This window comes from Protomyctophum parallelum (genome assembly GCF_964188405.1).
Source record: "Protomyctophum parallelum genome assembly, chromosome: 16".
In the NCBI taxonomy this organism is placed as follows: Eukaryota; Metazoa; Chordata; class Actinopteri; order Myctophiformes; family Myctophidae; genus Protomyctophum; species Protomyctophum parallelum.
Window position 1 is genome coordinate 24911680 of NC_139711.1, and position 25761 is coordinate 24937440.

The following is a 25761-nucleotide window of genomic DNA, read 5'->3' on the forward strand; positions in this document are numbered from 1 at the left end:
CAAAGAGTTAAATTATTTGTTAAACATCTGCATTACTAAATTTACAAGAATTACGCAATTACAGAATGTAGAAGACCTGTTATCATTCTTATGGTACCTACATCAATACAGCATGAAATTGTATAAAAAAAGAAAAGAAAATGTCTCCTTTTTGTTTATTTTATTTTTTTCGGTCTGAGAGGCTAAATCTCATCATATGTTGAATAAATAATTGACCTCGATATGGAAAGGAAAACCACTGACGTGTGTGTGTGTGTGTGTGTGTGTGTGTGTGTGTGTGTGTGTGTATATATATATATATATATATATATATATATATAGCGATTATTTTTATTATGTGGTTTAGAATAGTGGCTCTCAAAAATGGCAGAAGCTCAAAAATGTTATAATTTTGAACAAATCATGGGGGGTCCATGGCAAGAAACGTTTTCAGATTGGGGGGCGGGGGTTAGAACAAATGATTTAGAAGGCACTTGTAGAATCGGCCTCAGGTCTTTATGGGTCAACTCTGAGAGTGTACAAATAGAACCAAACGGACCCGCAAAACGGACAAAGACGTTGAGAAGCGGCGATGTGTCCGGTCAGAGGTCAGAACTTCACCACCTTGGCTTGTTTTGGTTTTTCTTTCTTCTCTGGTTGGTCGACGTCCTCGTGGTCAGCGCTCATGTTGTTGGACAGCCATCCCACCGTCACAGAGTTAGCTAAAACATAAATATAAAACAAATATGAAGCCATCCCACCGTCACAGAGGTAGCTAAAACATAAATATAAAACAAATATGAAGCCATCCCACCGTCACAGAGGTAGCTAAAACATAAATATGAAGCCATCCCACCGTCACAGAGGTAGCTAAAACATAAATATGAAGCCATCCCACCGTCACAGAGGTAGCTAAAACATAAATATGAAGCCATCCCACCGTCACAGAGGTAGCTAAAACATAAATATGAAGCCACCCCACCATCACAGAGGTAGCTAAAATATAAATATAAAACATAAACAAGTTATCTACGAACATATCAATATTTAACGCAAGTATGAAACCATTCACCTGAAGCTTGGTGCTCTGGGTTAGAGTTAGGCTTACACTATGAAGGAGGATTAGGTTCAGGGTCTGGGTCAAGGACTATTCATAGTCCAGTTTTCAGTGAAGAGGTGACCACCGAAACGGTGGTTAGTAAAAAACAGAGACATGCGTCGTGTGAGTGGTGACCACCACTGCGTGACGTCATGTTGAAGTTTTTGGTGGTCACCTCTTCACCGAAAACAGGACTATGAATTGTCTTTACACCAGTGGTTCCCAAAGTGGGGTTCGGGGACCCCCTAAGGGTCCTTGAGAGAGTTCCAGGGTCCCCAGCTAAATGACAAAGGAAATAGAGCATGCACCTCCACTCTAGCCCAGGTGCTAGACAAAAGGCAGTACAATAGAAAAAATAGAGTCTGCAACACTGGTATGAAAAACTCAGCTCCACTGGTTTATTTGATTCAACGTTTCGATCCTTTAGGATCTTCTTCAGGAATAGTGTGACAGGGAATGGGTGTGTACCTATATACAGGAAAGGGTACAACTGATTGGCTCTAACGATGGGTGGTGACTCATGCCACCTAAGCCCAAACCAATTAGCCAGTTTCCAATGTCACAATAATAATAATAAACATGACAGGTTTAAATATACACAAATACAAAAATACAACAGGTACAGAATGTGTACACAATATGCAATATTTAAGCACAATAATACACATTGATTTCAGGATAGGACACAAAAAGATTGTCATGGAAAAATGACAATTAGGAACCAAATGGACCCTTACGGGTCTGTAACTCAGAGAATGTACAAATGGAACCAACCTTGTACACTCTCAGAGTTACATTCATTTTACAATATGTATTGGGGTCCCAGAGATAGAAATAATATTAAATAGTGCAGGGCCGGTCAAACCGGGGGCCCTAGAGACGGAACAATCTTCTCTTATGGGGGTCCGCGGGCTAATGAGTATAATTTTGGGGGTCCTTGACATGAAAGGGTTTTGGAACCACTGCTTTCCACTATGGAGGAGTGACTCACCTGTAGCTTGGTGCTCTGGGCAGTCCTTCTGGAAGTGTTCAACTGAACCACACACACGACAGCAACCTCCTGCAATTAATTCATATGTTAATTAAACATGTTATCATTTAATATTAAACAATCTCCCGGCAATTAATAAAGACGTTAAACACGTTTATCATTTAACATTAAACAACCTCCTGCAAATAATTAATAATGTTAATTAAACACTAAAACACACGGCAGCAACAATCTGCAATTAATGAAAGGGTCACCCAAAATCACTTTTTCTTAGATTTTAACAACGTTAATTGTGGCCTTTGTGATAGGGAGCAATGATATAGTATAATTTACTTGTGGTTTCTGGTTTCAGAGATTTCTGCTATTTCTGTGAATTTCCAGGTTTCTGAGTAGAAAAGAACGGTTCGGCACCACTCATTACATACTCTTCTCATTGGGTGTTCGATTACAGGGGTGTGTGGTTTCCCTGTTCCTTCATTACTGGCGAGTAGAGAATACAGGATTCACTGAGCAGACCGGCGCCCGCTTCCGTATTTACGGGTTCTCTTCTCTTCGTCTCAAAACAGACATTTGTCCGCCAAAAGCAATGTGAGCGTGTTTGTGTGTGTACACTCCAGATTCCTGGGACACACACACAGCTCCCAGCGCCGTGTGTGTGTATCCCAGCGGATCAAGACTTAACCAGCAAAAGAGCTCATAGTACGGGCAGCAGAAAATTAGCCCCTTTAGATACTAATCTCTGACGGCTTGTTTTGTAAATTACTTTTTAGGGGTACATTTATATGGCATCAAGTTGCGGAATCTGTATAATTTTTACACCTGGAACAGCAATTTTTGTTTTCAGAATTCGCATTTTCTAGGCGGTCAGCTTTCTGTGGCGTTGATTCTGAATGTAATGATATGCACACTGACTCTACTCCACCCTCTCACCCGCACAACAACAGATAACCACACCTTCATTTTATGTTTCTTTTCATTTCTCAATTTCTAATCAAATAAATGACGGGGGTGTCCTAATGTTATCATTTAACACTAAACACACACCAGCCTTTAGGCACAGTTTACATGCTGTGGCATGGTTGTAATACCAGAGGCCTTTAAGAAGAGTTGTGGTGGTTGTAATACCAGAGGCCTTTAAGAAGAGTTGTGGTGGTTGTAATACCAGAGGCCTTTAAGAAGAGTTGGTTTTCATACCTGCTGCGTAGAGGCCTTTGGGGTTATCTGGACAGGAGGAGGACAGGTGACCATTCTGACCACAGATGAAACACTTTGCGTACGGACAGTCTCCTGGAACACATGACCAATAACATACATGTTACAATACATAGAGGCAGTCTTAACTAGCAGTTTGTAACAACAACGTATCAGGGCTTGTGTATCCTCACTAGAGCCCTGCACGGGCCTAAAATATAGGCCTGTGCCCGGCCCGGGGCCCGTGGAGTTAAGGCCCGTCCGGCCCTAAACCCGTTGGTACAGTCCAGAAACGGCCCGGGCCCGGAAGCCCGACATATTTTTATTTAATATTTCAAGCATGCGTGCCGCCGCCGCGGTCGCTCTATTGGTGCACGGACGCAGCAGCAGCAGCAGCAGCAGCAGCAGCAGCAGCAGCAGCAGCTACTGACTCACAGCTGCACTATATCGCTCTGATAAACCCACATTAAGGAACAAGAAGTCAATAACAGACACACTAAAAAGTAGCCTACTTAAATATAATTTTATACAGTAGCTGCTGCACGTGCACTGTCAATCAGCACAACGCGTTGTGAGCTTGCAGATCGGCTATCGCGGACTCACGCTGCATTATAAAACCCAGAGTAGACGGACAATAATAAGAACACTTACGTTATGTATCTGCAGTTTCTGCAATGTACAAATCCAACTTTGTTTAGTGTGGTAATAATGCTCCCGCAGTATTTAATGTTTTTAGAGCCGTAGCCTATAGGCTACTTACCTACTTAGTAGGCTACTCGGTGTGTGTGTGTGTACAGCAGCGCTGCACAATAATTAGGAGAGAGAGGACCTAGAGTTTATAGGCGCGGAGCGAGAGAGATAGAATGTAAAACACGTTGTTTCAGTCTTTTCAGTCTTTATAGTTTTGACCAGATTTTAGTGTGCTTGGCTTGTGTGTGTGCGGACACTGCGGAGGGGTTATTGTCACGTCACTATGGAGTAGACAGCAGCATGCTGCCGCGCTGCTGAAGCAAGTCCAGTCTGGGTGAAATTCACATCGGAAAATTAATATAACGGCGCGTGAGCCCGCCCGGCCCTGGGCCCGTTGGGCAGTGACAAAGTCGGCCCGGGCCCGGCCCGTTTTGGTGGGCCGGGCCGGGCCCCGTCGGTCTTGCCGGTCTCTAATCCTCACCAAGAGCGGGGTCCACCTTAGCTCTGCAATTCTGCATGTCGTGTTCGGTGGAGCCACAGCGGTAGCAGATACCCGTCCCCATCTCCTGGTCCCGGCGGGCCTCGGGGCAGTCCGACACACCATGGCCCGGTCTCCTGCAGTTAAAACATTGCTAGGGGACAAAGAGAGAATCAACCAGGTGGAGGTGCAATAAAAGTTTCAAAGTAAAGTAAAAGTAAATGCTTCAAAGATCAGTGGGACTGGAATACTATAGAGAAAAGGCGGCGATCCGAGCACTCACAAATGTTTAAAAATGAGGAGAGGGTGCATAGAAATCAAGGAACTTTATTTAGAAATGTAATAAAGCCAACATGTTTCGACTCACAGAGGAGTCTTCATCAGGGCAAGTTTAGACAGCTATGGGACAGGCAGACAGGACAGGGTCAGTCTCTACTGCAGTTATAACGCAGCTATGGGACAGGCAGACAGGACAGGGTCAGTCTCTCTTGCAGTTAAAACATTACTAGGGGACATACAGACAGGACAGGGTCAGTCTCTACTGCAGTTATAACGCAGCTATGGGACAGGCAGACAGGACAGGGTCAGTCTCTCTTGCAGTTAAAACATTACTAGGGGACAGAGGACAGGGTCAGTCTCTACTGCAGTTATAACACAGCTAAGGGGCCAGACAGACAGGACAGGGTCAGTCCGACACGCCATGACCCGCTTCTCTTGCAGTTAAAGCAGGACACCAGGCCATCTGATAGTAGCCTATGTGCCTGCCTACAGACTACAGTACTTAACAGGTCACACATGGACCATTGATATGCACGAGTTGTGTCGGAAGCTTTTGTAGCTTATTGGTAAAACTATTTTTGTCGGAGTAGCAGATGTTTTTTTTCAGCAGCCTATTCCTTTATTACATAATCACAATTATGTGCTACTGGGAGCCACTGCTCCATCAACACTCACCATGCTGCTCTTCTTGTTGTCCTGTCTCCTGATCCTCCTGTCCTCTCTCCGTCTGTCCTTCCACAAGGCCGTCTCCACCTCCTCCCGCAGTCCTTTGTCCTCCTGTCCCCCTCCACCTAGGGATGGAACGTATTATTGTATATCGTGATTAAAACAACGCTCACACAAGTCACAATAAATCGTAACGATTGGATAGGGAAAGGAACTGGTTGGAATAATGTGTTCCTTAACTTCCTTCCACGTGCTACAGTACTTCCTACCAGGGACTGGTTGGAATAGAGTGTATAACCTGTGACATCATCACCAAACCAGGAAGTTATGCGGGAACGCCTACTGAGTGCCAAAAAACTACTTTCTGGCCTTGACAGCCCATACATCCAAACAAAAAAGTCCAATATGATGAACGACGTTAAACTCACTTTGCCCCAGGTCAGAGACTGCCCCATACCTCCTCCACCCCCCCAGGGCAGAGACTGTCCCATACCTCCTCCACCCCCCCAGGGCAGAGACTGTCCCATACCTCCTCCTCCTCCACTCCCCCAGGTCAGAGACTGCCCCATACCTCCTCCACCCCCCCAGGGCAGAGACTGCCCCATACCTCCTCCACCCCCCCAGGGCAGAGACTGTCCCATACCTCCTCCACCCCCCCAGGGCAGAGACTGTCCCATACCTCCTCCTCCTCCACTCCCCCAGGGCAGAGACTGTCCCATACCTCCTCCACCCCCCCAGGGCAGAGACTGTCCCATACCTCCTCCTCCTCCACCCCCCCAGGGCAGAGACTGTCCCATACCTCCTCCTCTTCCACTCCCCCAGGGCAGAGACTGTCCCATACCTCCTCCTCCTCCACTCCCCCGGGGCAGAGACTGTCCCATACCTCCTCCTCCTCCACTCCCCCGGGGCAGAGACTGTCCCATACCTCCTCCTCCTCCACTCCCCCGGGGCAGAGACTGTCCCATACCTCCTCCTCCTCCACTCCCCCGGGAAGAGACTGTCCCATACCTCCTCCACTCCCCCGGGGCAGAGACTGTCCGGTCTCCTGCAGGTACTCCAGGAATCCGTTGACGTCGCTGTTGTCATGGTACTCCTTCTTCTTCCTGAACAGACTCCCCGACCTGGTCTGGGTTTGTCTCAAAGGGTCTCCTCCACCTAGGGCTGGTGTCAACATTACACATACATCAAAGGGTCTCCTCCACCTAGGGCTGGTATCAACATTACACACACATCAAAGATGAGATCCACTTTTGAGTCCTCGTAATCTAATGTTGCACAGGGCAAGTATACAAATAAATTACAGACATTTAAAATATATACTTTTAATTTAATTTATACTTTATTTATAGCAGATCTACAAGCTTATGATGCATGTTGTAAGCTTGTAGATAAGATATTCCTGCTATGTTAGTATAGTGTTTATGAAAATTGTGACGAATATGCAAAACGTTGAGGATTAACAATTAAATGGTGTTTTTTGGGGCATTGGACATTATTGAAACGCATGAAAAATCGAACTTACTGCATAGAGCAGATACGACTAATATCTTAAGTATACAAAGAAATGACAGACATATTTAATTATTTTATACTTTCAAGTGAATCTACTTGATGTCTGCTATCAAAGACAGCAGACATAGGAGATGTACAAGCGGTGCATGTAAGCTTGCAGTTCTGGAATTTCTGCTATGGTCTATATTTGAAAAATCTTACGAATATGCAAAGTAGTTGCGATTATCGCACAAATAATTGTTATTAGTCGATTGTGATCTCTATCATTACCTCCACCGTCTCTCCTTTGGGCCTGTGGTCCTCGGTAAGAACCGGCACCGGCTGCTCTTCCAGGTGGACTGGACTGTGGTTGTCTAGCTCCAGGTCCACTACTACTGGCTCCTCCTTTTCCTGCTGCTGCTGAGGGTTGTCATGGAAACATTGGAAAATCAATGACGTCATTGTGTGGTAAATGGTGCATTTATATAGCGCCTTTATCCAAGGCGCTTTACATAGATTGTGCATTACATTCACCCATTCACACACACATTCATACACTGATTGCGGCAGAAGCCATGCAAGGTACCAACAAGCACATCGGGAGCAATTGGGGGTTCAGTGTCTTGCCCGAGGACACTTCGACATGTCGACAGGAGGAGCCGGGATTCAAACCGCCAACCCATGGATCATTGGACGACCTGCTCTACCTCTTGAGCCACAGTCGCCCCATTGTGTTGTTGGCCAGCAGTCTCTAACATGCCTTTTGGAACATTGTGTTGGTGGCCAGCAGTCTCTAACATGCCTTTTGGAACATTGTGTTGGTGGCCAGCAGTCTCTAACATGTGTTGGACATAGAAATAGAATCTGCTCTTAGCCTAGCCTGGTTAATAAACCAGACTAATATCGCACGGACCGCGGGATATTAGTTTGGGGAGGCTCAGCTTGGATTTCATTTCCAGGGGGGCGGGTTGAAACATTTTCTCTTTGACGCAATTGGTCAGAGCTACTGTCAGTCAAAGGTCTCAAGCATTGAAAGTCACTGTACCAAAGCCCGCCCATATTGCATACCGTGTCCCGATTGGCCGCCCCATTTCTCTGGTGTAGGAAATGGGCGTACAATTGAGCCTCTCCAGACCGAAATCCGCCGGCAGGCAATTTATTTTTGCCAACGGCTGATTCGGTCTGGTTTATTAACCAGGCTACTCTTAGCCTGGACAGCATTCTTTTTCGGGTTTATGATCCGGTCAGGAGCAGTTTATATCGTTACGTCATGTTGTAGTCATGGAACCCTCTAACCCAGAACTTCCTGTCCCTCAAACCGGAAGAATAATGCCTTCCCAATAAAAGCGTGACTCACACTAAGCCGCTGCATCAAGGCTTTTAAAACTTTAAAAAATCACTCCCGTGTGAAGTGACAAGTGAGGGGTGCTCTTATCATCTTACAACATCGAGGAGGGAATTCTAACTCATGTTGCTATGATTAGGTGATGTAATGGTGATGTAAAACAAACGGTGACAAAACAAACCTTAAATTCTCTAAAACCCCCTCTGAAACGAGATGATACATCTCAAGGGGCTATCCTCTAAAGGAAATAAAATTTCAATATATATATATATATATTGTTAATGGCATTTAATGTTTGTGTTAGGGACAAGATGACGTAAATTTTCCCTTCATTGTCAATGGCGTTTTTAAAACAAACATTGAATTAAAAACAAACATTAAACCTGTATATAGGAGGGGCAAGCGCCCCTCAAAGAATATATGTGTATATGAAAGAAAATTAAATACTGGAAATATCCGATCTACAAGCTCACAACACATCGCGACACGCTGTGAGCTGACACGCTGTGCGCTTGTAGATCTGCTATTGCCAGTTTGTTTTTAAAGTTTGCCAATTTATGGCATTTGTTTAAAAAAAATGGACAGATTAATTCATACACATCCAAGGCAACTATTCTGAAGGTTATGGGAATAAAATGCTATCAGGCGATCATGTAGTGACTGACTCTCTCTCTCTCTCTTTGATGACTTGAGTATGAAGGACCCCAATGGAAACAACAAGCCATAGTGATTTCTACAGTCCTGTGTGTTTTTCTGCAAACAGTTGTTAATAAAGTATTGAATCAATCAATCAATCAATCAATCAATCAAATCTGTGCTGTACCTCCTGCTGCTTTCAGCTTGCTCCATGGAGTGGCGTCTGCTGCTTTGTGCTTGTGGACGTTGTTGGCTCTGGCCCACCTTGTCATGACTTCACTGACTGGACCTGCTGAAAAAAAAACAACCAGGTCACATTTAGGGTGACCAGACTAACCAGATCCAAACTGTCCATTTGAGGGACAGAAGAATCGCTTGTGTGGGACAAGTGGGATGGGATGGGACAGGGTTACGGAACCAAATGGACCCTTATATAGCCAGACCAGACCTTAGAGTACTCTTCAAGTCTTGAGAGCGTAAAATGAAAAGAAATGGACCCTCGTGTACACTTGGTTTAATTTTACGCTCTCGAGAGTTACAATGTTGTTGTTAAACATCTGCATTACTTAATTTACAAGAAGTCTACACAATTGATGTGTAGACTGTAGAATGTTGAGGAATTGTTATTTTTGATCAACGTGTCTGTGGCTGTTATATCTCTCCTAATGGTGCCAACATCAATACAGCATGGAGTTGTGGATAATATCGTATCCAAAGACAACAAAATATTCTTTAGTCTTCTTGGGACTGAGAGGCTAAATGTGACAAATGGCGGTCCGTCCGTGGGTCAAATGCAGAATAAATAATGAACCTTGACATGAAAAGGGTTAAAAACCACTGCATTAAACAATTCAGAGTGATCGTGTTAGTAGGAAAATACAAAAAATGTATTAAAACTCACTGGATCAACTCGACGTGTTTCTAGACTCGGCCTCCTTGTGTTTACCTCGGAAGTGCAACTCCTGTCCTCTCTGACCTGGTCTGGAGCATGCGCGTTGCGTAGAACCACAGCCACTACGCTGCCCCCTACTGGTCTGGATCTGGATGGTCACGGAGGGTAGAAGACTTTTGCCAATAAAACTTGTGAAAATAAATAGCAGATACGTAAGATACAAGCTCGCAACATTTTTTTAATTTATGGATTTGTTTCATGTGTTTTAAAATGAATGTTTTTAGATGTATTTTCCATTTCACAGCAGTTTTATTTCTTCTTCTATTATTATTATTATTATTATTATTACACAATTTAAGGCTCCCGGAAACACATGGGCAGTGATCCGTGTTGCCATGTCCGCTTGTTATAAGCGAACTTGGGCTTAAAATGTTCCTCCAAAGTTGCTTGTTGTGAGCATAGACTGGTTGTGAGGCTTGATTGAAGTATGTATTAACAGTTTGCAGAATTACAGTACATTTCAAGCACAACAACAAACTGTCAACTGTGAGTGGACGACCCAATTACACTTGTTTACAAGAGGGTCCACCTTGTCCAATTCATCATAACATTTAGAGACGTACAAATAATACATAATACTACAACATGAATTCCTCGAGCCGCGGTGAAGAGCAAACCACCGCCACCGCTCCAGCCCTTCTCTCTGTTTTTACTCACCACTGCTCAACGTTATTTCAGCTCTGGTGGTCAGCTCACCCACTCTAACCAAGAAGCCACCTAATTGTTGAGATTACTATTTGATCCAAAGAGAATGCATGCAGTTTTTCCCAGGTGTAAAGATAGTTTGTTATCAGCGAGCCAAGTGCAGATTCTACCGAGTTCAGAGCTGAGGGCCTTTTCAACCTGCAGTTTGTTCCTGTCTGATACCATACCAGCAGTGCTGATCGAGTCATCTGCGAACAGGAACAAGTTCTAGTCACAAGCTGGTGTCATGTCATTTGCATATATTAGGAACAGTAAAGGCTCAAATGTAAACAAGCCTCAGTGCTTTTTTCTGGTTTTATCCCTTCGTTGAACTGTTCCAATTCTACAAACTACTTCTTTGGGGCTTGTTATGTTCTTTAGCGCTTGTTTCTGTCGCAAAACCTGGCAACACTGGCAGTGACGTCGTCTTTTTTTTTAACAACAACATAAACAAGTTGTTCCCCCGTCCGTCTCCGTCCTCACCAGTACAGTACATTACAGTAAAGTACAGGCAATGCTTTGTTGATGTTTGGATTATACTGTCAAGTCTGTCTGTTGTTATACTCTTTGAAAGTTTATAAATCTACATATATCTTTACATGCATGGTAAGTCTTCTAGACATTTATTTATAATAAGGGCTTTATTATTTCTAGCCTAAGATTTACGCTCTCGTAGATGTAATTTTACCATTTTATCGTTTTTAAACATTTTTCTTCTTTTCTCAAAACAAGCTAAAATAAATAGCGTCATGTTTCATGTACATGTTTCAGGGCTTTTAAAGCATTTGCATCATGTAACATTAGCTAAAGGCTAGGTGTGGTTCTATTTGGCCTGCATGTTGCACATCCGGCGTAGAGCGGATATTCACGGTGCAGCATGTGTGTGTGCGTAGTCTCGCGTAGCCAGACAACTATTCCACAATCTCCGAATGCTATATAGATATTAGTACTGTAGTAATGTATGATGAAGCATTTGGAAATCGCGGAGGCAACAGTGCTAATGTGTGTGTGGAAATGACCGGATACAGTTGGCCGGATATGAACACCGAGGGGTTTAAGCATCGCCGACTGACTGAAGTCAAAACAAAGAAAAGTGTCGTTTTGGTGTAAAACAACAACATGTCTTTCTCTTCCACAGGTGCCTGTGAGGGTCCAACTACCATAGATAGAAAGCTGATAACAGCGGGAGATAAACTCCCAAACGTCAACAACAACTGCCGCAGTAAATAAATAAACTCCCAAACATGGCTCAGCAGAGAGGAGTCAACAGTCTGCAGTTCAACCAGGACCAAAGTAAGACATGCATTAGCATGTTTAAGTTTAACTTCTATTAAATCGATGTGAAGCCAGAAAGAAACAATCCAGTCCAGAAGGGCACTTTTGGCAAAAACGAAATGAAAATAGCAGATCTTGTAGATCCTCCCCCACACTTACTGCAGCTAGGGAGAGGGGGAGGGGGAGGGGAGTACCTGGCTGGGGGAGAGAGTGAGACACGTGAGCTTGTAGATCCACTATTTTCTCTTTTAGTTTTATCCAAAAGTGCCCTTCTACGGAATTGCAGCCCCTGTCTCTAACATTCTCTTAACGTACCTGCTGTTTATGTTGTGTGATGAAGACATTATATCAGTGGTTTTCAACCAGTGGTCCGGGGACCACCAGTGGTCCCCAGCTAAATGATGTAGAGTTGGTAACCAAATGGACCCTTTTATAGAGCTTTAACTCTTTAGAGCGTAAAATGAAACAAAATTCTCTGTTATCTCTCCTAATGGCACCAACATCGTGGCTCAAATGCAGAATAAATAATGGACCTTGATACAAAAAGGGTTGAAAACCACTGCATTAGATAAAGGAGACATGTCTTTCTCGTTGTCTCTACCTTACAGGTTGTTTCTGCTGTGCGATGGAGACCGGGGTCAGAATATACAACGTAGAACCTCTGATGGAGAAAGGACACCTGGGTGAGTTAAAGTTGGTCAACCTTTACTCCATTTCTATAGTGGATTTGAATGCCATCAATGCATTAAAAGGGACAATCACGTTTATTCAGAGCATTCAATGCTGCAGTAGACGCGTCTGACCTACCGCAACCATCTCCAGCGCTAAACGTTATATCGTGGCGTTTCGGAGAAATTCAGTAGGCTGCATTCAGTTACTGTTTTGACAGCGATTACGCACGTTGTCCGACATTACTAACCCTAACACGAAATCTAACTAACCCTAACCCTTGGCCTTAACCTCAGTCTTAACCGGCCACGTAAGTCCCCTAACCTCATATCAGTCTTAACAGGGCAAGTAAGTCCCCTAACCTATCAGTTTTAACCAGCACAAATGCAACACTGGCGTAGCATCCATTGGGCCACTCGGACACAGGCCCAGTCAATTGAGATCTTGCCCAGTCTAGCTTGTGAAAGATGGGGGCGAAAAAACCCAAGAAAAACAACACCTCTGAGGTGACATTGGCAGCCCATCACTATCACCCCTGTGCATGCAAATTTGTCAGCAAGCCACCAGGGTCTACACATTTATAAAGTGACAATGTAATGACTTTTAAGACCTTTTTTATAACTATAACATAAAAACAACAACTAATTGCATAAAATTTACATCAAAGGTCAAGGCCAAGGTCTTGTGGGCTTGTAGATCTGCTATTTTCACTGGTTTGGGTGACATCACTGATCTATTTTATTTTGTGTGTGTGTGCGTGTGTGTGTGTGTGTGTGTGTGTGTGCAGATCATGAGCAGGTCGGCAGCGTAGCTCTGTGCTCCATGCTACAGCGGTCCAACCTCCTGGCGCTGGTCGGGGGCGGAGTCAACCCCAAATTCTCTGACATCTCCAGTGAGTCACATGATCTTTTTATTTCTTTTATTTCCTGAACTTTTCTCTTTCTTTTGTTTTACACTTTTAACATTTGCATATCTTCACAATTTATTGTCTCCACCAGGCCGAAGGCATGTGGGGAGAGTATGTTTTGCACTCCGTCCGTCCATGTGTCCGTCCGTGTGTGTGTCCGTCCGTGTGTCCGTCCGTCCGTGTGTCCGTGAGCAGCTAATCTTGGCCACCGTTAACCCGGTCGATGCCAAATTTTGCGCACACACTCCCTGGATGCCAACGATGAACCTCTGCCCCAAACTTTCCAGAACGGCCTGTTATAGCGCCACCAGGAGGCCGCTTTGTGCAAAACAAGTTTTTGCACAGTACACCTACAGATTTTGTCCAAACATCACGCAAATTGGTACACAGTCTCTCTAGAGCCATTCACCGAAACCGGTCTTTCAGATTTCTCAGACTCCATCCTGATTGGTTAAGATTGGCTTCCAAAGTTCACAGGAGTGCTCAGTTTCAAACAAAATGCTGCAAATCATGAACACATCGCGTGATTTCCCTGAAATTGTGCACGCACATTCCCACTAGGCCCAGGACGAAATGCCACATGAACAATTTCAACTTGTATGCCAACTCCCTAGAGGCCAAGGAAAAACCTTTGCCTGGAATTTTTCACATCTGCTCTTTATAGCGCCACCAGGAGGCCGACATATGTAAAACACATTTTCAGGAGTAGCCCGCTTTGTACAAATCGCCACAACTCCTCAACACAGCGTCCGATTGCGATGAAACTGTGCACGCATATTCCCACTAGGCTGAGGAAGAAATCCTGGTGGAGACCTGTGCCCAGAAGGGCACTTTTTCTAGTTTTTTTGTGTTTTTCTTTCTTCATAATAATAATAATAATAATAATAACTTGGATTTATATAGCGCCTTTCAAGAAACCCAAGGACGCTTAACAAGACAAAAAAAAAACAAAAAAAAAAACTAGTTGCCAAAAGCCAAAGTGAACAAATGTCTCTTCAATGCGGACTTGAAAGAGTTCAATGTGGGAGTCTGGCGGATCTCCAAGGGGAGAGAGTTTCAGAGGGCAGGGGCTGCCACGTAGAAGGCTCTATCGCCGAGAGTCCACAGGGAGACGGAATGGAAGGATAGGCTATATATTTAATAACAATAATAATAATAAAGGAAACATGATGAGAAATTTCTAATGAGCAAAGTAAAAGAATATGGACATGCAATTTATAATGAATATTATTATATATGAATATTACAACCCCTATCACACAGGAAAGTGTATTTTTGAAACTAATAATAAAACGATCAGCTTAAATACTAAATTAGACATGATAGACATGTATAAATAGGCCAAGCATGTAGGCACTGGCTGTGAATGAGGACAGATGCAAAGTGCTGTGACTGCTGTCCCATTTCTTTCACAACAATTTGGAGCCCTTGCAGCCTCTCGCCCTCAAGCACTTACAGCTGACTAAAGTCAATGAGGGCTCAGGGCTTGAGGCAATTGGGATTGGGCCTTCATCCAAATGGTGCGGTCTTCTAAATCAACAGTGCTTTCAGTCTCTGTGCCTCTCATTGGCTGCAGTGCTTCAGTCTCTGTGCCTCTCATTGGCTGCAGTGCTTCAGTCTCTGCCTCTCATTGGCTGCATGCGTTGTTTCCTTTCAGTGCTGATCTGGGACGACGCCCGAGAGGAGCGGGACCCCAAGGACAAGCTGGTGCTGGAGTTTACCTTCACCAAGTCTGTCCTGGCCGTCCGCATGAGGCACGACAAGTAAGTGATCTCAACACTACGGCAGGGCTTCATGAGGCAGAATACTTTATTTGGAATTCATCAATAGCACCTCAGTTTAAAGCTGCTATAAGCAATAATATGTCAAAATTTGAATGATCTTTTTTAATTTCTTTGGTATTCAGACCACCAGCAATGGGTAAAACGCTCCCAAAAAACGCTCGTCATTGGTCGATTTGCATGTCTACTTCCTGATTGGTTAGTCATTTTGACCGGGTTCTTTTTTTTCCCCGACCAATGACAAAGAGGATGTGTCACAGACAATTTTCTTTGGAGCATTTTACTCATTGATGGCTGTCTGAATACCAAAAAAGTCATAAAAATGTTGACATATTACTTTAACCACTTTAACCACCAGCTGTGTCCAAAGTGCGGCCCTGGGCGAATTCTATACGGCCCACAGCGCCATACCTGAATTGTATTATGAACGGCCCACCCACCAGTATGGGACATTTTTATATTAAAGTTATGAATAGTTAAATAGAATCGTAAATATTGATGATTATAGTTAAATAGAATAGTTTAGGTACATTATGTAGTTGGACCTTGCGTGTTTTAATATGTTCTAATATGGCCCCCTTTGAGTTTGGACACCCCTGACTTAGAGCCCTGACTTAGAGCCTCTATGCTTAGTAAGTATGGACCACCAAACCTCACCCTCTATGCTTAGTAAAGTATGGACCACCAAACCTCACCCTCTATGCTTAGTAAGTATGGACCACCAAACCTCACCCTCTATGCTTAGTAAAGTATGGACCACCAAACCTCACCCTCTATGCTTAGTAAAGTATGGACCACCAAACCTCACCCTCTATGCTTAGTAAGTACGGACCACCAAACCTCACCCTCTATGCTTAGTAAGTATGGACCACCAAACCTCACCCTCTATGCTTAGTAAAGTATGGACCACCAAACCTCACCCTCTATGCTTAGTAAAGTATGGACCACCAAACCTCACCCTCTATGCTTAGTAAAGTATGGACCACCAAACCTCACCCTCTATGCTTAGTAAGTATGGACCACCAAACCTCACCCTCTATGCTTAGTAAAGTATGGACCACCAAACCTCACCCTCTATGCTTAGTAAAGTATGGACCACCAAACCTCACCCTCTATGCTTAGTAAAGTATGGACCACCAAACCTCACCCTCTATGCTTAGTAAAGTATGGACCACCAAACCTCACCCTCTATGCTTAGTACTGTAAGTACGGACCACCAAACCTCACCCTCTATGCTTAGTAAGTATGGACCACCAAACATCACCCTCTATGCTTAGTAAAGTATGGACCACCAAACCTCACCCTCTATGCTTAGTAAAGTATGGACCACCAAACCTCACCCTCTATGCTTAGTAAGTACGGACCACCAAACCTCACCCTCTATGCTTAGTACTGTAAGTACGGACCACCAAACCTCACCCTCTATGCTTAGTAAGTATGGACCACCAAACCTCCTTGCCAGATGTGCTGTGAGCTTGTAGATCTGCTATTTTTAGTGAGAATACTTTGATAATATTTGGAATTCGTCAATATCACTTCAGTTGACAGCTCCACCAGAGAGTCCCAGACGTCCCTCTCTAAAGTAACATTAGTAACTTCATCCTGGGGGATCCCGAGGCGATCCAAGGCCAGTTTGGAGATGTTGTCCTGATCCTTGGTCTGCCTCGGGGGTCTGATATTTTCGGCTAATGTTTCCTACAGAATAGGGATGCGAGGGTGGTTCATGTAAAATAAATATCACACAAACATCTGGCACAATTGAATTAATCGTCAACTTAAATATTGCAATGGTGACGGCCCTACCTGAAGTGTGGTGTGTGTTTGTGTGTGACTTTATACAGAGGATACAGTCATAGAAAGGTAACATTTTCTGCAACATATATATTATTTCCTCCACATATTTTCCAGGATCGTCATCGTTTTGAAAAACAGGATCTACGTGTACAGTTTCCCTGACAACCCTGCCAAACTGTTTGAGTTTGATACGAGAGACAACCCCAAAGGTAGAGAAACTAACACAAGTTTGACCGTGGACGTGTATGAATGGCTCATATCTCCTAATCTAGGGAACTCTCCATGGTTTTGACCAGATGGGTAATGTTCTGCCTTCATTTCTGACTTCAGCATGCCTCTTGTTTGGAATATTAACGCTTCTAGAGACTTTAGCGTCACCAGCGTGATATAGGAATGGAAGATTATGCGTCCCGGTTTTGGTGGGGAATGGAAGGGGGGGGGGGGGACCTTTCAGAGTAAAATCTGCTGGCACTCTAGCGCCATTATTTTGATTACCGGTAACTGTCCGTGTGGTGCATGCGCACAACATAGTTGCGTTCCGTGCCCAGTCCCCTCTGCACTCGAAACACCATGGAAACGCGAGGCGCCCGCACAGAATCCTGATCCGCCATCTTTGAGTCCGTTTGGAGCTCCTTCGGTGCTGCTAGAAGCGCTAATATGCTAGCCGTGGGGTATCAAAGAAGTCGTCAAAGTCGCCAACGGTACAGATTGACACTTAAAAAAAAAAGGTGTCATGGGCATAGAAAGAGTTTTAAGTTCTTAAATCCTGACCAACTGTTTGAGTTCCACACCACAGACAACCCCAAAGGTAGAGAAACTGTCCAGATATGCCTTGTTCTCATCATTCTTAAACTTAAAGAATAAAGATCACTATTCAGTGATCATGCTAAATGTCTGTTTTCTTTCTTTTTTCATTCTATATTTCAGGGTTGTGTGATTTGTGTCCCAGTCTGGAGAAACAGCTGCTGGTGTTCCCTGGCCATAAATGTGGTAGTCTGCAACTGGTTGTAAGTTAAAGTTATACACAAACATTCACAACGTTCCCTGGCAGTGTGAACATAGACATATAAAGGTAGATGCCTCTTCCGGCTCTGGGGCGCGTGTCAAAATTGAAGGCACGATTTTCCCGAGATTCCTTGAGCGGAAGCTCGTAGCGCGCCATCGAGTGGCGCACTGTAACTTTTGTTAATTTTTGACCCCTCTATCACACGGAACTATGTTTTTTGTGTCCATATCACTACACCCAAAGAAATATTCCATTTGATGGAGGGGTCAAAGTTGAATGAAAGTTGTGCTAATATCTTATCAGCTAGAAGGTCCTGGTTCGATTCCCACTGGGGATGCTGTGGGCGTGTTCCCTCCTCCGCGTCATCAGTGCCAATACCCGAGGCGGGGTTGGCGAAAGGGCCTTTCTGTGTGTGGAGTTTGCATGTTCTCCATGTTATCTTGGTTAGAATAGATAATTGTGTAGTGCCCAGGATTACATTAGATAATTGACACTAGGTGAAAAAACCGTGGGATAAAAGTTCTATAGAGAAAGTTGTGCTAATATTTTAGAAACGATACAAATGACGCTAGTTTTGTAGATGAATTTACTTTTAATGCGTTGTTCCTCAGTGCCCCCCACAAAATGACCGGACCTACTTAATATTCACCAAAACAAGAGCAGAACTTCCACCATGTGAATAGCAGCGCGCATGCGCCAAAAGTACATTGCAGAAAAACCCCCAAAAAAAGCAAATCTGAATATATATTTTCTCCGTTTGATATCAATGAAAAAGCGCTAGGAAGTGTACACACGTCATCGCAATCAGTCGGTTGGATTAGTTATGACGTTCCCACACGTCGTACGGTCTGAATGTGTTTTAATGGCAAGTATTTCATATACAGCTTAAGTTAAATGTGAACTATCCCTTTAAGGACCTGTCCATCACTAACTCTGTTCCATGGTCTCTCCATTAAGGACCTGTCCATCACTAACTCTGTTCCATGGTCTCTCCTTTAAGGACCTGTCCATCACTAACTCTGTTCCATGGTCTCTCCTTTAAGGACCTGTCCAACACCAAGCCTGGCACCTCCTCCGCTCCGTTCACCATCAACGCCCACCAGAGCGAGGTGGCGTGCGTGGCTCTCAACCAGCCGGGCAGCGTGGCGGCCTCCGCCTCCCGCAAGGGGACGCTCATCCGCCTGTTCGACACCTCCACCCGAGACAAGCTGGTGGAGCTGCGGAGAGGCACCGACCCCGCTACCCTCTACTGGTACGCTATGGTACTACATACTAGGGCTGACCTTCCATCACGATGTGTTGGGGTGTTATAGCAGCCGGCTTTATGAAAGCAGTGACGCACAATGAACTAAGCAGCCTATAATAAAAATGTGAAACATCCGACAGTAACAAATCAGCAGTTCTTAAACAGCGCCTGACTCAGGCATTACCTCTCCATCAAATAAAAATATATAAACCAAATCAGCACAGCACACTACAAACGGCATTTTGCTTCTCTTGTGTAACATTTATAACTGAAATAAACTCAGAGGCTTTGTGGAAAAAACAACACCCGACCATAACATGAACTCTTATTAAGCGCAAACGCGCAATGAACTCTTAAATCAACCAATCAAGCCTGACACAGGCATCCCTCTAGGCTCTATAGTTCTAAGGAAAAAAAGAAAAAAAAAACTAGGCTAAATAATGGTATAGGCATATAAGTAAGTTTGCCAATCAAAACAGCACATGCTGTCAAGTGTAAAATGAACCACTTTGCTTCTCTTGCCGTAAAATTAACTGAAATAAAGTGTCATCTCATCGAGGCTTTATGGCAGCAGGCTCACGGACCGCTTTTTGAGGAATGAAACGCAATAGACTACCGGTATAAGTGCAATCAGAGCCGCCTGGGAGAAATGTGAGGCCCTGTGCTTTAATAATGAATGAATTAATATCAAAAACATTTCTATCTAAGGACAAACCTTATTAGAAAAAATATTAATAGTATATGAAAGCCTTTTGAAATGTGTATAGGTTACTATTGGAATTGCAGGTGCTGCCAAATAAGTAATTACTAGGCTACCTCATGCCAGTCAGTTGCGCAAATATATAGGTCCGATCAATTAGCAGAGCGGAGCAGCTTCTCGCTTTGCAGCACAATGACCAGCTCTTATTAAAGCTTTTTTTAAAGCTTACTTTAATAATATGATCTCCAGACAAACAAACCTTGGATTAAAATTATTGGAACTTCTTTCTTCAAACGAACAGCACGAGCCACGAAGTAAGACACTAGAATTCTTCACTGTTCACAGCACCCAGGCAGCGGGTGTTCTTCATCGCGTCGCATTCCCTGCATCAAAGTAGCCTATACCACACTTTGTGATCAACCTTCTTAATTTGTTTATTTTATTTCTAAAAAGCAACACTGTATTATACGAAGGTGATTGAGGTCAGTGGTTCCCAAAGTGGGGTCCTGAGACCCCCAGGGGTCCTTGATGGAATCCAGGAGGTCCCCAGCTAAATGATAGTTAGGAACCGCTAACAGGTCCATTTGGTTCCATTTGTACACTCTGAGAGGTACATTTACATTGATTTTACAGAGATAGAAATGCCATTTAATGGGGGTCCGTAGCCTAATGCATGTCAAACTGGGGGTCCTTGAAATTAAACGGGTTGAGGATCACTGCTAGAGCATTAAAGATCTTCTCTTATGGGGGTCCATGGAATATATTTTCAAATGGGGGTCTGCGGGCTAATTAGTGTCATTGTGGGGGTCCTTGCTTGACAGTGTTTTTTGTGACGAGCTGCTGTTGTGTTTCCTTTGCAGCATCAACTTCAGCCACGACTCTTCGTTCCTGTGCGCCTCCAGCGATAAAGGAACAGTTCACATCTTTGCACTGAAGGACACCAAGCTCAACCGACGCTCTGCGTAAGGGTGCCCTGCTGGACTGACTGACTGACTGACTGATTGATTGACTTTTTTTTTCTCACAGTATTTAGAATGGGTACATTCTAATACAGAAAGTCAATACAGAAACTGCTACTTTGTGGACGAAACCATGAAAAGCCTTGTTTACATCAGGGTCCACCATTTTCAATTCATAACAATTAAAGACGTACTTCTATCTGACCTGTCTGTAAAGCCTCTTAAAGGACATGTGTGTTCATTCAGTCCAATGTAAGTGCGTCAGTCAGGACCAATGAGCCGTGGGCCTGCTTTGGGCCGGGTGTAAGATTAACCCTCAGATAGTGATGCACGATATAATCGGTAGCATAATCGGTATCAGAACAGTCTCAAAATAATCCAGATTATTTAATCGGTTTTCACCAGCAAAAAATAACTCCCGCCCCCACATAATTCTTACAACACCAAAAGGGGTTCCTGCCCTAATCATAAAGAATCTGCATGTTGGAAACAAGACAAGCAGGGTTCAATATGCATCAGTGTGCAAATGATAATGCACGACAACTATAAGCATCGCAGTGACGCGTGGTGAGCTTGTAGATTGGCTATTTTTTATATGAGCGACACAGTCGTAAAATTGGGCTTTAACAGACGGGATTGGATTCGTGTGAACTTCTCCCTCTCTGTTCCTTAATTCCTCTCACCAGATTGGCTCGCGTCGGGAAGGTGGGCCCTGTGATTGGTCAGTACGTGGACAGCCAGTGGTCATTGGCGAGCTTCACCGTGCCGGCTGAGTGCGCCTGCATCTGTGCGTTTGGGAAGAACACGTCCAAGAATGTCAACTCTGTCATCGGTAAGGCAATAGTAATGTCCTAGTTCCTTTTTAAACACGTCAACTCTGTCATCAGTAAGGCAATAGTAATGTCCTAGTTCCTTTTTAAACACGTCAACTCTGTCATCAGTAAGGCAATAGTAATGTCCTAGTTCCTTTTTAAACACGTCAACTCTGTCATCAGTAAGGCAATAGTAATGTCCTAGTTCCTTTTTAAACACGTCAACTCTGTCATCAGTAAGGCAATAGTAAAACACATGTTAACTCTGTCATCAGTAAGGCAATAGTAATGTCCTAGTTCCTTTTTAAACACATGTCAACTGTGTCATCAGTAAGGCAATAGTAATGTCCTAGTTCCTTTTTAAACACATGTTAACTGTGTCATCAGTAAGGCAATAGTAATGTCCTATTTCACCAAAGTCTGCCTTAAAATAGTGCCATCGCTTGTCATAGGGTCGAAAAATATTCCGGTCGCGATCAACAACAACACGTGAGAACAGAGCACCCCTCAGGATCCAAACATGTGACGTATCCCACAGTGACCGTGAAAAATCACACCCGTGTGAAGTGAGTGGTGCAAGTTCCAGACCCACAGGAACGCGGCCAGGGTGCCGGCACGGTTCCGGCAAGCTGCCCCACGTCCGAAGCGGTCAAGAAATTACAGTTACCGTTTGGGGGTCCCCAGGAGGTCCCTAGATCATCAGTCAGTGCTGTTGCCTCACAGCTAGAAGGTCCTGGGTTCGATTCCCGCTGGGGACGCTGTGGGTGCTGGGGGCGTGCGTGTTCTCTCCTCTGCGTCATCAGTACCCACTACCCATACCCGAGGCATGGTTGGCAAAGCGAAAGGGCCTTTCTGTGTGGAGTTTGCATGTTCTCCCCGTGTCCCCTAGGGTAGGTAGGTAGAATACCGGAAGACTCGACCCGGTGCTTGCCCGTTTTTCCTCCCGGAATTGTCACCAGTGAGGGGGATAACTTTGTAATATGCTATTGGTTGTTTGTATTCTTTTTGGAAAAATATAAAAAGATACTCCTGTGGAAAGGCTATATTATTTTACTTATATTGACCCTATAAACAATTTAGTATTATTTACTATATGTATGGTTTTGCACACTCAAATGGTACCTCGTCAGATAATCCCCACATATCCTACAACAACTTCTGTGAACAGACTTCACTGTAGTAGCTTTTCATAAATTATATTTGTACTTAGGCTGTCTGCTGTCATGAAAGTTTATAGTTAGAGAAATTCAAAGTCCAGCCGTCTGCTGTCCAGCCTCTCCCACCCCTCACATTGGGGAAAATTCTGGGAGGAAAACAGAAACGGGGCGAGTCTTCTTGTTACCGGTAGGTACCCTCACAAAAACATTTAGTAATCCTGGTCTCTAAACTACCTCCCCCTGGCCAGCCTGGGCGACTGATGGAGGGGAAAGGAACTGGTTGGAATAAGTATAACGTGTTCCTTCCACGCGCTGTCGAACCGGGGAAACTCCCCTCTGTCAGGTGAAAAGAAGCAGCTTGGACTCCTCATGCATTGAAGGAAGCATGAGGTCAGTCCGTTGCTCTCCCCAGATTGGCAGAGTGAGTGTAGAGCCCAGGATTACATTAAATAATTGAGACTGGGTGAAAATATGGGTTACAAAAATGTGGGATAAAATGTATAAGAAAAGTTGTCGGGAGGGAAAGAGGTCTTTATCAATTAGGTCGGGTAACTGTAATTAGGGGTCAAAGTGTTAACATATTCCTTTCCTCTGCTGTCCTCAGCTATCTGTGTTGACGGGACGTTCCACAAGTACGTGTTCACTCCGGACGGGAACTGCAACCGAGAAGCCTTCGATGTTTACCTGGACATCTGTGATGACGACGACTTCTGAAGACCGTTTACCGTCGGACATCTTTACTTGACTTTATTTGTTTATTTCGACGGACGGGACAAGCATGTTCATGAACATTACAACCAACCCTACTACACATTGACAGTGCTGTCAATGTTGAAGACTCCGTCCTAGCGGCTTTCTGGCAAATGCACGGAATGCAGGAGAGAGAAACAAATTAGAAAATATGACGATGATGATGGAGTTTGTAATTATTATTGCCCTTCCAAAACCCTTCCTTGAAGCACACAGGGAAGATGTTTTATTAAAAGATAATAGAATCAGAAATGTATAAAAATATACAGAAGCTTATGTTGTGTGTAATCAAATGTATCTGTGGATATAAATACAGTTTTTTTTACTAAACTACAGTTTGTCCCAAATTATTATTTATTATTTCTTTTTATTTATTAATTTTTTTTGGGGGGGGAGGGGATTATGATTAGCTTAATGTGGAACAACATTGTTTCGTCACTCAACAACAGTAGACAAACCTACATACAGTATAGGTGTATACAGGGCATCTGCACAATTAGTCAAAAATGGACACATTGCAGGTATTGCATTCCATCATAGCCGATGGCGGCCATAATTGATTTGGCCATTGCACCATTCGTGGCACTATGGCGGACAAGCACCTCTGTGATTTTTCATGTCTAGCGACTCCGTGTCAGGTGTGCTTCTGAAGACACTTCACTTCACTGACGTCAGGTGTGTTAACACTTCCCTGCCAAAAAACGTAGCCTACGTTCATTGTTTACTCTCGGCAAGCCCCAATAAAAGCCAAGTTGCGTTAATTAGCTTCAGATGGCTATCTGTTGTTGGCCATAATACTGGACTGCGCCATCTTGATTGCGCGTGCACATATGTGCGCACACACTCTTTCAGTTGCTTTTATCTCCAAATCACCGTCCCAGGCGGCATTTCTGGTCAAAACAGCGCTTATTGCACGGAGCCTGGCGGTCGCTGTAATAGCGCCGGCGGGTGCAGTACTTGGTTTAGAAAGTTTTTGGTTTAGACTAGTCATTGGGTTAGACCAGTCATTAGTCCTACAACTACAACCTATCTCAAACCCTCACCCTAAACCTAACCTCCCACGGGGCAGCACACCTAAACCTAACCTTAACCCATGTCTAACCAATGACTAGTCTAAACTAAGTATGCACCCCGCGCCGGCCTGTACTTCTCATTGTCCAGCCAGAGATCATCAACCGGTCGAGACAACACACACACCATTAAGTTGACACAACATCCGGTCGCAGTGTTTTGGATCTTCAAAATAAGGGTTGAGCGGGGGGAAATCCTGGCATATACTAGTAATCATTCTTGAATTAATCCTGACCAGGATTGGGATTGTGGTAATGAAGACACTTCACCTCTGGTCAGCAGTGTTTCTGAAGACACTTCACTGACCTTCACCCATTTTCAACCATATCTTCATATAATTGGTCCTCACTAACGCTCATTATAAGATGGAACCATTTATGTCTACTCACTGTGTGTCTCAGAGGAGGACTTAGGACAGTCATTTCACATTTCTAGTTTTTTTTTTTTGTCTTCTGGAGAAGGCATTTTATTTGTGGAAATGATACATTAACATACAGTCTATTGCACCATGGCTACGATCTGTGGCTCCTTCTTACTTTTTCTACAGATGATCTCCCGTGGTCAGCACCTCCCAGTCCCCCTATTGGTCCTACCCTATTGTTTTCCTGACAGCTCACCAATGAGACAGAGTGAGTAGTTGACATACATGGTACCATCCCCAAATAAATATACATTACAATAACAAAAAAAATGAAACTAAATCTTGTAATATTAAAAAATATTACTATGCTAATTGAAACTAAGCTGCAATTGAAAACAAATCAAAACAAAATAAACTAGATAAAGTGCCCCTCGGGGCACAGGTCTCCACCAGGGCAGGTCAGGTTGTGGCCTCCTGGTAGAGCTATAATAGGCAAATGTGAAAAGGGTGCCATTTCTTCTTACGCCTTGGATGGCAATTGGATGATTTGAGGCATTTTGTTCCAAAAATGTGTTTAGAAAAAATCCACCTGGCGTTAACAGACCAATGTGAAAAGGGTGGGAAACATTCCTCAGCCTAGTAGGGAAGTCTGTGAAAGATTAAATTTTAGCCAATTAGGATGTAATATGAAATATCGGACAGATCCGGCTTGAACACATGACTATAGAGATAGTGTGTAACAATTTGCAGGATTTTTGTACAGAATCTGGAGGAGTAATATAAAAATAAATG

The 25761-nt window shown here is 43.9% G+C and overlaps 2 protein-coding genes across 4 annotated transcripts; one reads left to right on the forward strand and one right to left on the reverse strand.

Moving 5' to 3' along the window:
• Positions 1-261: 261 nt before the first annotated feature.
• Positions 262-9778, reverse strand: zcchc9 (zinc finger, CCHC domain containing 9). Of its 2 annotated transcripts, none has more exons than XM_083785478.1 (9): positions 9747-9760; positions 9033-9137; positions 7156-7281; positions 6382-6534; positions 5383-5498; positions 4432-4582; positions 3264-3356; positions 2070-2138; positions 262-701 (listed from the first exon to the last, which is right to left on the reverse strand). In XM_083785478.1, exons 2-9 carry the CDS (start codon positions 9115-9117, stop codon positions 589-591), a joined length of 906 nt encoding a protein of 301 aa, XP_083641604.1. In that variant the 5' UTR covers positions 9118-9137; positions 9747-9760; the 3' UTR covers positions 262-588. The 2 variants fall into 2 exon arrangements, with proteins under 2 accessions (XP_083641604.1, XP_083641603.1); XM_083785477.1 differs by having other exon boundaries at positions 267-701; positions 7156-7284; positions 9747-9778.
• A 1148-nt stretch (positions 9779-10926) lies between these two features.
• Positions 10927-23867, forward strand: wdr45 (WD repeat domain 45). 2 transcript variants are annotated; one of them, XM_083785715.1, is made up of 11 exons: positions 10927-11087; positions 11620-11774; positions 12365-12439; positions 13213-13317; positions 14990-15095; positions 17022-17116; positions 17835-17914; positions 18957-19165; positions 20720-20821; positions 21505-21650; positions 23392-23867. In XM_083785715.1, exons 2-11 carry the CDS (start codon positions 11726-11728, stop codon positions 23499-23501), a joined length of 1077 nt encoding a protein of 358 aa, XP_083641841.1. In that variant the 5' UTR covers positions 10927-11087; positions 11620-11725; the 3' UTR covers positions 23502-23867. The 2 variants fall into 2 exon arrangements, with proteins under 2 accessions (XP_083641841.1, XP_083641842.1); XM_083785716.1 differs by having other exon boundaries at positions 10927-10981.
• The last annotated feature ends 1894 nt before the right edge of the window (positions 23868-25761 follow it).